The sequence below is a fragment of the Oncorhynchus mykiss genome, chromosome 5 (assembly GCF_057628025.1).
Source record: "Oncorhynchus mykiss isolate SJ-2025 chromosome 5, ASM5762802v1, whole genome shotgun sequence".
Lineage (NCBI taxonomy): Eukaryota > Metazoa > Chordata > Actinopteri > Salmoniformes > Salmonidae > Oncorhynchus > Oncorhynchus mykiss.
In genome coordinates, this window is record NC_143026.1 from 97,907,775 (window position 1) to 97,924,793 (window position 17,019).

At 50.2% G+C, this 17,019-nt stretch overlaps 1 protein-coding gene across 1 annotated transcript in view; it reads left to right on the forward strand.

Annotated features, from left to right (window-relative positions):
• traf3ip2l (TRAF3 interacting protein 2-like) overlaps positions 1–15,096 on the forward strand; it is an 87,565-nt gene extending 72,469 nt beyond the window's left edge. The window contains exon 10 of the mRNA XM_036979033.2: positions 13,023–15,096. Coding sequence (XP_036834928.2) covers positions 13,023–13,169 — 147 coding nt within the window. The 3' untranslated portion in view covers positions 13,170–15,096. The remainder of the gene's footprint in view (positions 1–13,022) is intronic.
• The last annotated feature ends 1,923 nt before the right edge of the window (positions 15,097–17,019 follow it).

A 17,019-nucleotide genomic window follows, 5' to 3' on the forward strand; every position in this document is an offset into this window, starting at 1 on the left:
TACCCATACTCAAGTCACCATATTGTCCTGCAGCTACCCATACTCCAGTCACCATACTGCGGGACAGCTACCCATACTCCTGTCACCATACTGGGGGACAGCTACACATACTCCAGTCACCATATTGGGCTGCATCTACCCATACTCCAGTCACCATACTGGGGGACAGCTACCCATACTCCAGTCACCATACTGGGCTGCAGCTAACCATACTCCAGTCACCATATTGTCCTGCAGCTACCCATACTCCAGTCACCATATTGGGCTGCAGCTACCCATACTCAAGTCACCATATTGTCCTGCAGCTACCCATACTCAAGTCGTCATGTTGTCCTGCAGCTACCCATACTCAAGTCGTCATATTGTCCTGCAGCTACCCATACTCCAGTCACCATAATGGGGGCCAGCTACCCATACTCCAGTCACCATATTGGGCTGCAGCTACCCATACTCCAGTCACCATATTGGGCTGCAGCTAGCCATACTCCAGTCACCATTTTGGGCTGCATCTACCCATACTCCAGTCACCATACTGGGGGACAGCTACCCATACTCCAGTCACCATACTGGGCTGGCTACCCATTCTTCAGTCACCATATTGGGGGACAGCTACTCATACTCAAGTCACCATTATTGTCCTGCAGCTACCCATACTCAAGTCACCATATTGTCCCGCAGCTACCCATACTCCAGTCACCATACTGGGGGACAGCTACCCATACTCCAGTCACCATACTGGGGGACAGCTACCCATACTCCAGTCACCATATTGGGCTGCAGCTACCCATACTCCAGTCACCATATTGTCCTGCAGCTACCCATACTCCAGTCACCATATTGGGCTGCAGCTACCCATACTCCAGTCACCATATTGTCCTGCAGCTACCCATACTCCTGTCACCATATTGTCCCGCAGCTACCCATACTCCAGTCACCATTTGGGCTGCATCTACCCATACTCCAGTCACCATACTGGGGGACAGCTACCCATACTCCAATCACCATACTGGGCTGCAGCTACCCATACTCCATTCACCATACTGTGGGACAGCTACCCATACTCCAGTCTCCATACTGGGCTGCAGATACCCATACTCCAGTCACCATATTGTCCTGCAGTTACCCATACTCCAGTCACCATACTGGGGGACAGCTACCCATACTCCAGTCACCATATTGGGCTGCATCTACCCATACTCCAGTCACCATACTGGGGGACAGCTACCCATACTCCAGTCACCATACTGGGCTGCAGCTAACCATACTCCAGTCACCATATTGTCCTGCAGCTACCCATACTCCAGTCACCATATTGGGCTGCAGCTACCCATACTCAAGTCACCATATTGTCCTGCAGCTACCCATACTCAAGTCGTCATGTTGTCCTGCAGCTACCCATACTCAAGTCGTCATATTGTCCTGCAGCTACCCATACTCCAGTCACCATAATGGGGGCCAGCTACCCATACTCCAGTCACCATATTGGGCTGCAGCTACCCATACTCCAGTCACCATATTGGGCTGCAGCTAGCCATACTCCAGTCACCATTTTGGGCTGCATCTACCCATACTCCAGTCACCATACTGGGGGACAGCTACCCATACTCCAGTCACCATACTGGGCTGGCTACCCATTCTTCAGTCACCATATTGGGGGACAGCTACTCATACTCAAGTCACCATTATTGTCCTGCAGCTACCCATACTCAAGTCACCATATTGTCCCGCAGCTACCCATACTCCAGTCACCATACTGGGGGACAGCTACCCATACTCCAGTCACCATACTGGGGGACAGCTACCCATACTCCAGTCACCATATTGGGCTGCAGCTACCCATACTCCAGTCACCATATTGTCCTGCAGCTACCCATACTCCAGTCACCATATTGGGCTGCAGCTACCCATACTCCAGTCACCATATTGTCCTGCAGCTACCCATACTCCTGTCACCATATTGTCCCGCAGCTACCCATACTCCAGTCACCATTTTGGGCTGCATCTACCCATACTCCAGTCACCATACTGGGGGACAGCTACCCATACTCCAATCACCATACTGGGCTGCAGCTACCCATACTCCATTCACCATACTGTGGGACAGCTACCCATACTCCAGTCTCCATACTGGGCTGCAGATACCCATACTCCAGTCACCATATTGTCCTGCAGTTACCCATACTCCAGTCACCATACTGGGGGACAGCTACCCATACTCCAGTCACCATACTGGGCTGCAGCTACCCATACTCCAGTCACCATATTGTCCTGCAGCTACCCATACTCCTGTCACCATATTGTCCCGCAGCTACCCATACTCCAGTCACAATACTGGGGGGCAGCTACCCATACTCAAGTCACCATATTGTCCTGCAGCTACCCATACTCAAGTCACCGTATTGTCCTGCAGCTACCCATGCTCATGTCACCATATTGTCCTAAAGCTACCCATACTCAAGTCACCATATTGTCCTGCAGCTACCCATACTCCTGTCACCATATTGTCCCGCAGCTACCCATACTCCAGTCACAATACTTGGGGACAGCTACCCATACTCAAGTCACCATATTGTCCTGCAGCTACCCATACTCAAGTCACCATATTGTCCTGCAGCTACCCATACTCAAGTCACCATATTGTCCTGCAGCTACCCATACTCCAGTCACCATACTGCGGGACAGCTACCCATACTCCTGTCACCATACTGGGGGACAGCTACACATACTCCAGTCACCATATTGGGCTGCATCTACCCATACTCCAGTCACCATACTGGGGGACAGCTACCCATACTCCAGTCACCATACTGGGCTGCAGCTAACCATACTCCAGTCACCATATTGTCCTGCAGCTACCCATACTCCAGTCACCATATTGGGCTGCAGCTACCCATACTCAAGTCACCATATTGTCCTGCAGCTACCCATACTCAAGTCGTCATGTTGTCCTGCAGCTACCCATACTCAAGTCGTCATATTGTCCTGCAGCTACCCATACTCCAGTCACCATAATGGGGGCCAGCTACCCATACTCCAGTCACCATATTGGGCTGCAGCTACCCATACTCCAGTCACCATATTGGGCTGCAGCTAGCCATACTCCAGTCACCATTTTGGGCTGCATCTACCCATACTCCAGTCACCATACTGGGGGACAGCTACCCATACTCCAGTCACCATACTGGGCTGGCTACCCATTCTTCAGTCACCATATTGGGGGACAGCTACTCATACTCAAGTCACCATTATTGTCCTGCAGCTACCCATACTCAAGTCACCATATTGTCCCGCAGCTACCCATACTCCAGTCACCATACTGGGGGACAGCTACCCATACTCCAGTCACCATACTGGGGGACAGCTACCCATACTCCAGTCACCATATTGGGCTGCAGCTACCCATACTCCAGTCACCATATTGTCCTGCAGCTACCCATACTCCAGTCACCATATTGGGCTGCAGCTACCCATACTCCAGTCACCATATTGTCCTGCAGCTACCCATACTCCTGTCACCATATTGTCCCGCAGCTACCCATACTCCAGTCACCATTTTGGGCTGCATCTACCCATACTCCAGTCACCATACTGGGGGACAGCTACCCATACTCCAATCACCATACTGGGCTGCAGCTACCCATACTCCATTCACCATACTGTGGGACAGCTACCCATACTCCAGTCTCCATACTGGGCTGCAGATACCCATACTCCAGTCACCATATTGTCCTGCAGTTACCCATACTCCAGTCACCATACTGGGGGACAGCTACCCATACTCCAGTCACCATATTGGGCTGCATCTACCCATACTCCAGTCACCATACTGGGGGACAGCTACCCATACTCCAGTCACCATACTGGGCTGCAGCTAACCATACTCCAGTCACCATATTGTCCTGCAGCTACCCATACTCCAGTCACCATATTGGGCTGCAGCTACCCATACTCAAGTCACCATATTGTCCTGCAGCTACCCATACTCAAGTCGTCATGTTGTCCTGCAGCTACCCATACTCAAGTCGTCATATTGTCCTGCAGCTACCCATACTCCAGTCACCATAATGGGGGCCAGCTACCCATACTCCAGTCACCATATTGGGCTGCAGCTACCCATACTCCAGTCACCATATTGGGCTGCAGCTAGCCATACTCCAGTCACCATTTTGGGCTGCATCTACCCATACTCCAGTCACCATACTGGGGGACAGCTACCCATACTCCAGTCACCATACTGGGCTGGCTACCCATTCTTCAGTCACCATATTGGGGGACAGCTACTCATACTCAAGTCACCATTATTGTCCTGCAGCTACCCATACTCAAGTCACCATATTGTCCCGCAGCTACCCATACTCCAGTCACCATACTGGGGGACAGCTACCCATACTCCAGTCACCATACTGGGGGACAGCTACCCATACTCCAGTCACCATATTGGGCTGCAGCTACCCATACTCCAGTCACCATATTGTCCTGCAGCTACCCATACTCCAGTCACCATATTGGGCTGCAGCTACCCATACTCCAGTCACCATATTGTCCTGCAGCTACCCATACTCCTGTCACCATATTGTCCCGCAGCTACCCATACTCCAGTCACCATTTTGGGCTGCATCTACCCATACTCCAGTCACCATACTGGGGGACAGCTACCCATACTCCAATCACCATACTGGGCTGCAGCTACCCATACTCCATTCACCATACTGTGGGACAGCTACCCATACTCCAGTCTCCATACTGGGCTGCAGATACCCATACTCCAGTCACCATATTGTCCTGCAGTTACCCATACTCCAGTCACCATACTGGGGGACAGCTACCCATACTCCAGTCACCATACTGGGCTGCAGCTACCCATACTCCAGTCACCATATTGTCCTGCAGCTACCCATACTCCTGTCACCATATTGTCCCGCAGCTACCCATACTCCAGTCACAATACTGGGGGGCAGCTACCCATACTCAAGTCACCATATTGTCCTGCAGCTACCCATACTCAAGTCACCGTATTGTCCTGCAGCTACCCATGCTCATGTCACCATATTGTCCTAAAGCTACCCATACTCAAGTCACCATATTGTCCTGCAGCTACCCATACTCCTGTCACCATATTGTCCCGCAGCTACCCATACTCCAGTCACAATACTTGGGGACAGCTACCCATACTCAAGTCACCATATTGTCCTGCAGCTACCCATACTCAAGTCACCATATTGTCCTGCAGCTACCCATACTCAAGTCACCATATTGTCCTGCAGCTACCCATACTCCAGTCACCATACTGCGGGACAGCTACCCATACTCCTGTCACCATACTGGGGGACAGCTACACATACTCCAGTCACCATATTGGGCTGCATCTACCCATACTCCAGTCACCATACTGGGGGACAGCTACCCATACTCCAGTCACCATACTGGGCTGCAGCTAACCATACTCCAGTCACCATATTGTCCTGCAGCTACCCATACTCCAGTCACCATATTGGGCTGCAGCTACCCATACTCAAGTCACCATATTGTCCTGCAGCTACCCATACTCAAGTCGTCATGTTGTCCTGCAGCTACCCATACTCAAGTCGTCATATTGTCCTGCAGCTACCCATACTCCAGTCACCATAATGGGGGCCAGCTACCCATACTCCAGTCACCATATTGGGCTGCAGCTACCCATACTCCAGTCACCATATTGGGCTGCAGCTAGCCATACTCCAGTCACCATTTTGGGCTGCATCTACCCATACTCCAGTCACCATACTGGGGGACAGCTACCCATACTCCAGTCACCATACTGGGCTGGCTACCCATTCTTCAGTCACCATATTGGGGGACAGCTACTCATACTCAAGTCACCATTATTGTCCTGCAGCTACCCATACTCAAGTCACCATATTGTCCCGCAGCTACCCATACTCCAGTCACCATACTGGGGGACAGCTACCCATACTCCAGTCACCATACTGGGGGACAGCTACCCATACTCCAGTCACCATATTGGGCTGCAGCTACCCATACTCCAGTCACCATATTGTCCTGCAGCTACCCATACTCCAGTCACCATATTGGGCTGCAGCTACCCATACTCCAGTCACCATATTGTCCTGCAGCTACCCATACTCCTGTCACCATATTGTCCCGCAGCTACCCATACTCCAGTCACCATTTTGGGCTGCATCTACCCATACTCCAGTCACCATACTGGGGGACAGCTACCCATACTCCAATCACCATACTGGGCTGCAGCTACCCATACTCCATTCACCATACTGTGGGACAGCTACCCATACTCCAGTCTCCATACTGGGCTGCAGATACCCGTACTCCAGTCACCATATTGTCCTGCAGTTACCCATACTCCAGTCACCATACTGGGGGACAGCTACCCATACTCCAGTCACCATATTGGGCTGCATCTACCCATACTCCAGTCACCATACTGGGGGACAGCTACCCATACTCCAGTCACCATACTGGGCTGCAGCTAACCATACTCCAGTCACCATATTGTCCTGCAGCTACCCATACTCCAGTCACCATATTGGGCTGCAGCTACCCATACTCAAGTCACCATATTGTCCTGCAGCTACCCATACTCAAGTCGTCATGTTGTCCTGCAGCTACCCATACTCAAGTCGTCATATTGTCCTGCAGCTACCCATACTCCAGTCACCATAATGGGGGCCAGCTACCCATACTCCAGTCACCATATTGGGCTGCAGCTACCCATACTCCAGTCACCATATTGGGCTGCAGATAGCCATACTCCAGTCACCATTTTGGGCTGCATCTACCCATACTCCAGTCACCATACTGGGGGACAGCTACCCATACTCCAGTCACCATACTGGGCTGGCTACCCATTCTTCAGTCACCATATTGGGGGACAGCTACTCATACTCAAGTCACCATTATTGTCCTGCAGCTACCCATACTCAAGTCACCATATTGTCCCGCAGCTACCCATACTCCAGTCACCATACTGGGGGACAGCTACCCATACTCCAGTCACCATACTGGGGGACAGCTACCCATACTCCAGTCACCATATTGGGCTGCAGCTACCCATACTCCAGTCACCATATTGTCCTGCAGCTACCCATACTCCAGTCACCATATTGGGCTGCAGCTACCCATACTCCAGTCACCATATTGTCCTGCAGCTACCCATACTCCTGTCACCATATTGTCCCGCAGCTACCCATACTCCAGTCACCATTTTGGGCTGCATCTACCCATACTCCAGTCACCATACTGGGGGACAGCTACCCATACTCCAATCACCATACTGGGCTGCAGCTACCCATACTCCATTCACCATACTGTGGGACAGCTACCCATACTCCAGTCTCCATACTGGGCTGCAGATACCCATACTCCAGTCACCATATTGTCCTGCAGTTACCCATACTCCAGTCACCATACTGGGGGACAGCTACCCATACTCCAGTCACCATACTGGGCTGCAGCTACCCATACTCCAGTCACCATATTGTCCTGCAGCTACCCATACTCCTGTCACCATATTGTCCCGCAGCTACCCATACTCCAGTCACAATACTGGGGGGCAGCTACCCATACTCAAGTCACCATATTGTCCTGCAGCTACCCATACTCAAGTCACCGTATTGTCCTGCAGCTACCCATGCTCATGTCACCATATTGTCCTAAAGCTACCCATACTCAAGTCACCATATTGTCCTGCAGCTACCCATACTCCAGTCGCCATATCGGGCTGCAGCTACCCATACTCCAGTCACCATATTGTCCTGCAGCTACCCATACTCCAGTCACCATATTGGGCTGCAGCTACCCATACTCCAGTCACCATATTGTCCTGCAGCTACCCATACTCCAGTCACCATTTTGGGCTGCATCTACCCATACTCCAGTCACCATACTGGGGGACAGCTACCCATACTCCATTCACCATACTGTGGGACAGCTACCCATACTCCAGTCTCCATACTGGGCTGCAGATACCCATACTCCAGTCACCATATTGTCCTGCAGTTACCCATACTCCAGTCACCATACTGGGGGAAAGCTACCCATACTCCAGTCACCATACTGGGGGACAGCTATCCATACTCCAGTCACCATACTGGGCTGCAGCTACCCATACTCCAGTCACAATACTTGGGGACAGCTACCCATACTCAAGTCACCATATTGTCCTGCAGCTACCCATACTCAAGTCACCATATTGTCCTGCAGCTACCCATACTCAAGTCACCATATTGTCCTGCAGCTACCCATACTCCAGTCACCATACTGCGGGACAGCTACCCATACTCCTGTCACCATACTGGGGGACAGCTACACATACTCCAGTCACCATATTGGGCTGCATCTACCCATACTCCAGTCACCATACTGGGGGACAGCTACCCATACTCCAGTCACCATACTGGGCTGCAGCTAACCATACTCCAGTCACCATATTGTCCTGCAGCTACCCATACTCCAGTCACCATATTGGGCTGCAGCTACCCATACTCAAGTCACCATATTGTCCTGCAGCTACCCATACTCAAGTCGTCATGTTGTCCTGCAGCTACCCATACTCAAGTCGTCATATTGTCCTGCAGCTACCCATACTCCAGTCACCATAATGGGGGCCAGCTACCCATACTCCAGTCACCATATTGGGCTGCAGCTACCCATACTCCAGTCACAATATTGGGCTGCAGCTAGCCATACTCCAGTCACCATTTTGGGCTGCATCTACCCATACTCCAGTCACCATACTGGGGGACAGCTACCCATACTCCAGTCACCATACTGGGCTGCAGCTACCCATTCTTCAGTCACCATATTGGGGGACAGCTACTCATACTCAAGTCACCATTATTGTCCTGCAGCTACCCATACTCAAGTCACCATATTGTCCCGCAGCTACCCATACTCCAGTCACCATACTGGGGGACAGCTACCCATACTCCAGTCACCATACTGGGGGACAGCTACCCATACTCCAGTCACCATATTGGGCTGCAGCTACCCATACTCCAGTCACCATATTGTCCTGCAGCTACCCATACTCCAGTCACCATATTGGGCTGCAGCTACCCATACTCCAGTCACCATATTGTCCTGCAGCTACCCATACTCCTGTCACCATATTGTCCCGCAGCTACCCATACTCCAGTCACCATTTTGGGCTGCATCTACCCATACTCCAGTCACCATACTGGGGGACAGCTACCCATACTCCAATCACCATACTGGGCTGCAGCTACCCATACTCCATTCACCATACTGTGGGACAGCTACCCATACTCCAGTCTCCATACTGGGCTGCAGATACCCATACTCCAGTCACCATATTGTCCTGCAGTTACCCATACTCCAGTCACCATACTGGGGGACAGCTACCCATACTCCAGTCACCATACTGGGCTGCAGCTACCCATACTCCAGTCACCATATTGTCCTGCAGTTACCCATACTCCAGTCACCATACTGGGGGACAGCTACCCATACTCCAGTCACCATACTGGGCTGCAGCTACCCATACTCCAGTCACCATATTGTCCTGCAGCTACCCATACTCCTGTCACCATATTGTCCAGCAGCTACCCATGCTCAAGTCACCATATTGTCCTAAAGCTACCCATACTCAAGTCACCATATTGTCCTGCAGCTACCCATACTCCAGTCGCCATATCGGGCTGCAGCTACCCATACTCCAGTCACCATATTGTCCTGCAGCTACCCATACTCCAGTCACCATATTGGGCTGCAGCTACCCATACTCCAGTCACCATATTGTCCTGCAGCTACCCATACTCCAGTCACCATTTTGGGCTGCATCTACCCATACTCCAGTCACCATACTGGGGGACAGCTACCCATACTCCATTCACCATACTGTGGGACAGCTACCCATACTCCAGTCTCCATACTGGGCTGCAGATACCCATACTCCAGTCACCATATTGTCCTGCAGTTACCCATACTCCAGTCACAATACTGGGGGAAAGCTACCCATACTCCAGTCACCATACTGGGGGACAGCTATCCATACTCCAGTCACCATACTGGGCTGCAGCTACCCATACTCCAGTCACAATACTTGGGTACAGCTACCCATACTCAAGTCACCATATTGTCCTGCAGCTACCCATACTCAAGTCACCATATTGTCCTGCAGCTACCCATACTCAAGTCACCATATTGTCCTGCAGCTACCCATACTCCAGTCACCATACTGCGGGACAGCTACCCATACTCCTGTCACCATACTGGGGGACAGCTACACATACTCCAGTCACCATATTGGGCTGCATCTACCCATACTCCAGTCACCATACTGGGGGACAGCTACCCATACTCCAGTCACCATACTGGGCTGCAGCTACCCATACTCCAGTCACCATATTGTCCTGCAGCTACCCATACTCCAGTCACCATATTGGGCTGCAGCTACCCATACTCAAGTCACCATATTGTCCTGCAGCTACCCATACTCAAGTCGTCATGTTGTCCTGCAGCTACCCATACTCAAGTCGTCATATTGTCCTGCAGCTACCCATACTCCAGTCACCATAATGGGGGCCAGCTACCCATACTCCAGTCACCATATTGGGCTGCAGCTACCCATACTCCAGTCACCATATTGGGCTGCAGCTAGCCATACTCCAGTCACCATATTGGGCTGCAGCTACCCATACTCCAGTCACCATATTGTCCTGCAGCTACCCATACTCCTGTCACCATATTGTCCCGCAGCTACCCATACTCCAGTCACCATTTTGGCCTGCATCTACCCATACTCCATTCACCATACTGGGGGACAGCTACCCATACTCCAATCACCATACTGGGCTGCAGCTACCCATACTCAAGTCACCATATTGTCCTGCAGCTACCCATACTCAAGTCACCATATTGTCCTGCAGCTACCATACTCCAGTCACCATACTGGGGGACAGCTACCCATACTCCAGTCACCATACTGGGCTGCAGCTACCCATTCTTCAGTCACCATATTGGGGGACAGCTACTCATACTCAAGTCACCATTATTGTCCTGCAGCTACCCATACTCAAGTCACCATATTGTCCCGCAGCTACCCATACTCCAGTCACCATACTGGGGGCCAGCTACCCATACTTCAGTCACCATACTGGGGGACAGCTACCCATACTCCAGTCACCATACTGGGGGACAGCTACCCATACTCCAGTCACCATACTGGGGGACAGCTACCCATACTCCAGTCACCATACTGGGCTGCAGCTACCCATACTCCAGTCACCATATTGTCCTGCAGCTACCCATACTCCAGTCACCATACTGGGGGACAGCTACCCATACTCCAGTCACCATACTGGGCTGCAGCTACCCATACTCCTGTCACCATATTGGGCTGCAGCTACCCATACTCCAGTCACCATATTTCCTTCAGCTACCCATACTCAAGTCGTCATATTGTCCTGCAGCTACCCATTCTCAAGTCGTCATATTGTCCTGCAGCGACCCATTCTCAAGTCGTCATATTGTCCTGCAGCTACCCATACTCCAGTCACCATATTGGGGGACAGCTACCCATACTCCAGTCACCATACTGGGGGACAGCTACCTATACTCCAGTCACCATATTGGACTGCAGCTACCCATACTCCAGTCACCATATTGGGCTGCATCTACCCATACTCCAGTCACCATATTGTCCTGCAGCTACCCATACTCCAGTCACCATATTGTGGGACAGCTACCCATACTCCAGTCACCATACTGGGGGACAGCTACCCATACTCCAGTCACCATACTGTGCTGCAGCTACCCATACTCCAGTCACCATATTGTCCTGCAGCTACCCATACTCCAGTCACCATGCTTGGGGACAGCTACCCATACTCCAGTCACCATATTGGGCTGCAGCTACCCATACTCCAGTCACCATATTGTCCTGCAGCTACCCATACTCCTGTCACCATATCGTCCTGCAGCTACCCATACTCCAGTCACCATTTTGGGCTGCATCTACCCATACTCCAGTCACCATATTGGGCTGCAGCTACCCATATTCCAGTCACCATATTGGCCTGCAGCTACCCATACTCCAGCCACCAAACTGGGGGACAGCTACCCATACTCCAGTCACCATATTGGGCTGCAGCTACCCATACTCCAGTCACCATATTGGCCTGCAGCTACCCATACTCCAGTCACCATTTTGGGCTACAGCTACCCATACTCCAGTCACCATATTGGGCTGCAGCTACCCATACTCCAGTCACCATACTGGCCTGCAGCTATCCATACTTGGTCTACAGTTGTGTCAAAGATGTTCTACTAAGATAGACCACATCTTGTCGTTTCCAATGGGAGTGTGCCGAGTAGGTGGGAGTGTGCCGAGTAGATTAGATCAAGTGTTGAGATGGGTTTTTCAAAGCCGCGTTTATTGGTCTATCAGATGTCAATCAGATGACTTAGTGACGTCAATAAAATACATGTCCATCATATTCAAATTTAGTTCAAAATGAGATGCAGACGTTGGACTGGATTGTTGGAGAAGAGGGACTTCAACACTTGAGTTGATGTAGCTAACTTTAAGAAACTATTTGTTACTATCTACTTGGGACAAACTAGCTAGCTAGCTACCACCTGTAAGATGAAGACCATTTGTGCCTTATAAATATGCATGACGTTCATTAGGAAAACGGCCACTATTTAGTGCACTCGTCCTAAACAATGTCATCTCTATACACACTTAGGTAAGTCAAATCTACCAAACGTAGTGCACTCTGTGTCTTATAGATTCTAGTTTTGGAAACAGAAAACTGTATGGAGATCAAATGTTTCATTGATGAGGAAATTAGCAGAATTTCGGCCAAAATCCATCTCAACCTTCTCCCACTGCCGGCAAACGGGCTTCCTCTCATCACCATATTTGGTAGTGAGAGGAAACGCCAACCGGATGTCTCACATTTATACATCCGGTGAAATATCTGTCTCATTCCTCTGTAGTAGTGTTTCTTGTGAAGCTCACTCCTCTCTCTCTCCCTCAGTGTCACGTCCCTACATGGCTCCAGAACACTCATGTCTACAGCTGGCCTAGGGACAGAGATGACGTCCTACGTCGCCTAATGAGAATAGAGAAATACAACCCTCCTCCTATTGGGAAGTTACCGACCATCGTCTCTATCCCCATCTAACAGCACAGCGCCCCCGCTGGACTGGAGGACCGACAGCCGATTTAAACCATAAGGCTTCAGTCACACAAAGACCCATCAATATGGATTAAATCATAGTGTCTGTTTTTGTCTTGTCGTAAATTAAACTCAAGTCAACTATTTTCGGACAAGTTGCATCCATAAAAAGACAGACAAGTTGTAGATGTTCTTTGAGACCATCTCTGTGGTCCTTCAGTCAATCTGTAATTTTCAGACACAAAATCTCTGTTTGGCAGTGACCTAACATTCAGAATGGACCTCTGCTCTGAAGACATCCTCACCCTCCAGATTATAACCTGTTGCTGATCTGGGACCAGTGAAATACTTTACCTGGATCTTTATAGGATTCAACCGGAGACAGATCTTCTATGATTTGTTGTAAACAACTGTTTTATCTGCTATGATCTGTTAACAACTGTTTTTTCTGCTATGATCTATTAACAACTGTTTTATCTGCTATGATCTGTTAACAACTGTTTTATCTGCTGTTTTATTTGCTGTGTTGATCTACAGTCCTACTGTTTTATCTGCTGTGTTGATCTACAGTCCTACTGTTTTATCTGCTGTGTTGATCTACAGTCCTACTGTTTTATCTGCTGTGTTGATCTACAGTCCTACTGTTTTATCTGCTGTGTTGATCTACAGTCCTACTGTTTTATCTGCTGTGTTGATCTACAGTCCTACTGTGTTATCTGCTGTGTTGATCTACAGTCCTACTGTTTTATCTGCTGTGTTGATCTACAGTCCTACTGTTTTATCTGCTGTGTTGATCTACAGTCCTACTGTTTTATCTGCTGTGTTGATCTACAGTCCTACTGTTTTATTTGCTGTGTTGATCTACAGTCCTAGAATACACAGAAGGACTGAACATATGAGGCACAGACCTCAATCGTCTCTGCTTCAGTCACGGCAGCTTGTGACTGTCTCTGCCTTTTCAGCTGGATGTGTTTTAACTGTTCTGTGAACTGACTGTTGTCCTGGAACACTATGTGATAACTTACAGTTGAAGTCGGAAGTTTCCATACATTATAGCCAAATACATTTATACTCCGTTTTTCACAATTCCTGACATTAAATCCTCATAAATATTCCCTGTCTTAGGTCAGTTAGGATCACCACTTTATTTTAAGAATGTAAAATGTCAGAATAATAGTAAAGAGAAGGATTTATTTCAGCTTTTATTTATTTCATCACATTCCCAGTGGGTCAGAAGTTTACATACACTCAATTAGTATCTGGTAGCTATGCCTTTAAATTTTTTAACTTGGGTCAAATGTTTTGGGTAGCCTTCCACAAGATTCCCACAATAAGTTGGGTGAATTTTGGTCCATTCCTCCTGACAGAGCTGGTGTAACTGAATCAGGTTTGTAGGCCTCCTTACTCGCACACGCTTTTTCAGTTCTGCCCACAGATTTTCTATAGGATTGAGGTCAGGGCTTTGTGATGGCCACTCCAATACCATGACTCTGTTGTCCTTAAGCCATTTTGCCACAGCTTTGGATGTATGCTTGGGGTCATTGTCCATTTGGGAGACCCATTTGCGACCAAGCTTTTATTTTGTCATGTACTGTCATGTTGTCTTGTCTCTGTCCTTTCCCTTCACCCTGTCTCCCTCTGCTGGTCGTGTTAGGTTACCTTTTCTCCCCCAATTTCCACCAGCTGTGCCTTGTCTCCTCCTAACCACCTCGTCACCCCGTTTCCCACCTGTTCCCTTTTTCCCTCTGATTAGGTCCCTATATCTCTCTCTGTTTCTGCTCCTGTCCTTGTCGGATTCTTGTTTGTTTGTGTCATTCATGCCTGAACCAGACTGTCGTCATGTTTGCTGTAACCTTGTCCTGTCCTGTCGGAATCTGCCGGTCCATCTGAGCCTACCTATGTTTGGTAATTAAAGAAGCTCTGTTTAAGTTGATTCGCTTTTGGGTCCTCATTCACGCACCGTAACAGAAGAATCCGACCAAGAATGGACCCAGCGACTTCGGATCCTCTCCACTCAGCCGTCGAGATCCAGGGAGCGATGCTAGGCAGACACAAGCAGGAGTTGTCTGCTGCTCGACATGCCGTTGAGACCCTGGCCACCCAAGTCTCCAACCTCACAGAACAGGTTCACCATCTCCGCCTCGATCCACCGGCCACTTCCAGGGCTTTCGAATCTCCGGAGCCCAGAATCAATAACCCGCCGTGTTACTCGGGGGAGCCCACTGAATGCCGCTCGTTCCTCACCCAGTGTGATATTGTGTTTTCTCTCCAGCCCAACACTTACTCCAGGAGCACTGCTCGTGTCGCCTACGTCATATCTCTCCTTATTGGACGGGCTCGTGAGTGGGGCACGGCAATCTGGGAGGCAAGGGCTGAGTGTACTAACCAGTATCAAGACTTTAAGGAGGAGATGATACGGGTTTTTGATCGATCTGTTTTTGGGGAGGAGGCTTCCAGGGCCCTGTCTTCCCTATGTCAAGGCAATCGATCCATAACAGACTACTCTATTGAGTTTCGCACTCTTGCTGTCTCCAGTGGCTGGAACGAGCCGGCCTTGCTCGCTCGTCTTCTGGAGGGTTTCCGCGCAGAGGTAAAGGATGAGATTCTCTCCCGGGAGGTTCCTTCCAGCGTGGATTCCTTGATTGAACTCGCTATTCGCATTGAGCGACGGGTTGATCTTCGTCACCGAGCTCGGGGAAAGGAGCTCGCGCTCTCCGTCGCCTCCCTCTCCGCATCACTACCATCTTCCTCTGCCGGCTCGGGTGCTGAGCCCATGCAGCTGGGAGGTATCCGCATCTCGACTGAGGAGAGGGAACGGAGAATCACCAACCGCCTCTGTCTCTATTGCGGTTCCGCTGGTCATTTTGTCACTTCATGTCCAGTAAAAGGCCAGAGCTCGTCAGTAAGCGGAGGGCTACTGGTGAGCGCTACTACTCCTGTCTCTCCTTCAAGATCCTGCACTACCTTGTCGGTCCATCTACGCTGGACCGGTTCGTCAGCTTCCTGCAGTGCCTTAATAGACTCTGGGGCGGAGGGCTGTTTTATGGACGAGACCTGGGCTCGGGAACATGACATTCCTCTCAGACAGTTAAAGGAGCCCACGGCCTTGTTCGCCCTGGATGGTAGTCCTCTCCCCAGGATTCAGCGTGAGACGCTACCTTTAACCCTCACTGTTTCTGGTAATCATAGTGAAACCATTTCTTTTTTAATTTTTCGTTCACCTTTTACACCTGTTGTTTTGGGCCATCCCTGGCTAGTTTGTCATAATCCTTCCATTAATTGGTCTAGTAATTCTATCCTCTCCTGGAACGTCTCTTGTCATGTGAAATGTTTAATGTCTGCTATCCCTCCTGTTTCCTCTGTCTCTTCTTCACAGGAGGAGCCTGGTGATTTGACAGGGGTGCCGGAGGAATATCACGATCTGCGCACGGTGTTCAGTCGGTCCAGGGCCACCTCTCTTCCTCCACACCGGTCGTATGATTGTAGTATTGATCTCCTTCCGGGAACCACCCCCCCCCGGGGTAGACTATACTCTCTGTCGGCTCCCGAACGTAAGGCTCTCGAAGATTATTTGTCTGTAGCTCTTGACGCCGGTACCATAGTCCCCTCCTCCTCTCCCGCCGGAGCGGGGTTTTTTTTTGTCAAGAAGAAGGACGGGTCTCTGCGCCCCTGCATAGATTATCGAGGGCTGAATGACATAACAGTGAAGAATCGTTATCCGCTTCCTCTTATGTCTTCAGCCTTCGAGATCCTGCAGGGAGCCAGGTTTTTCACTAAGTTGGACCTTCGTAACGCTTACCATCTCGTGCGCATCAGGGAGGGGGACGAGTGGAAGACGGCGTTTAACACTCCGTTA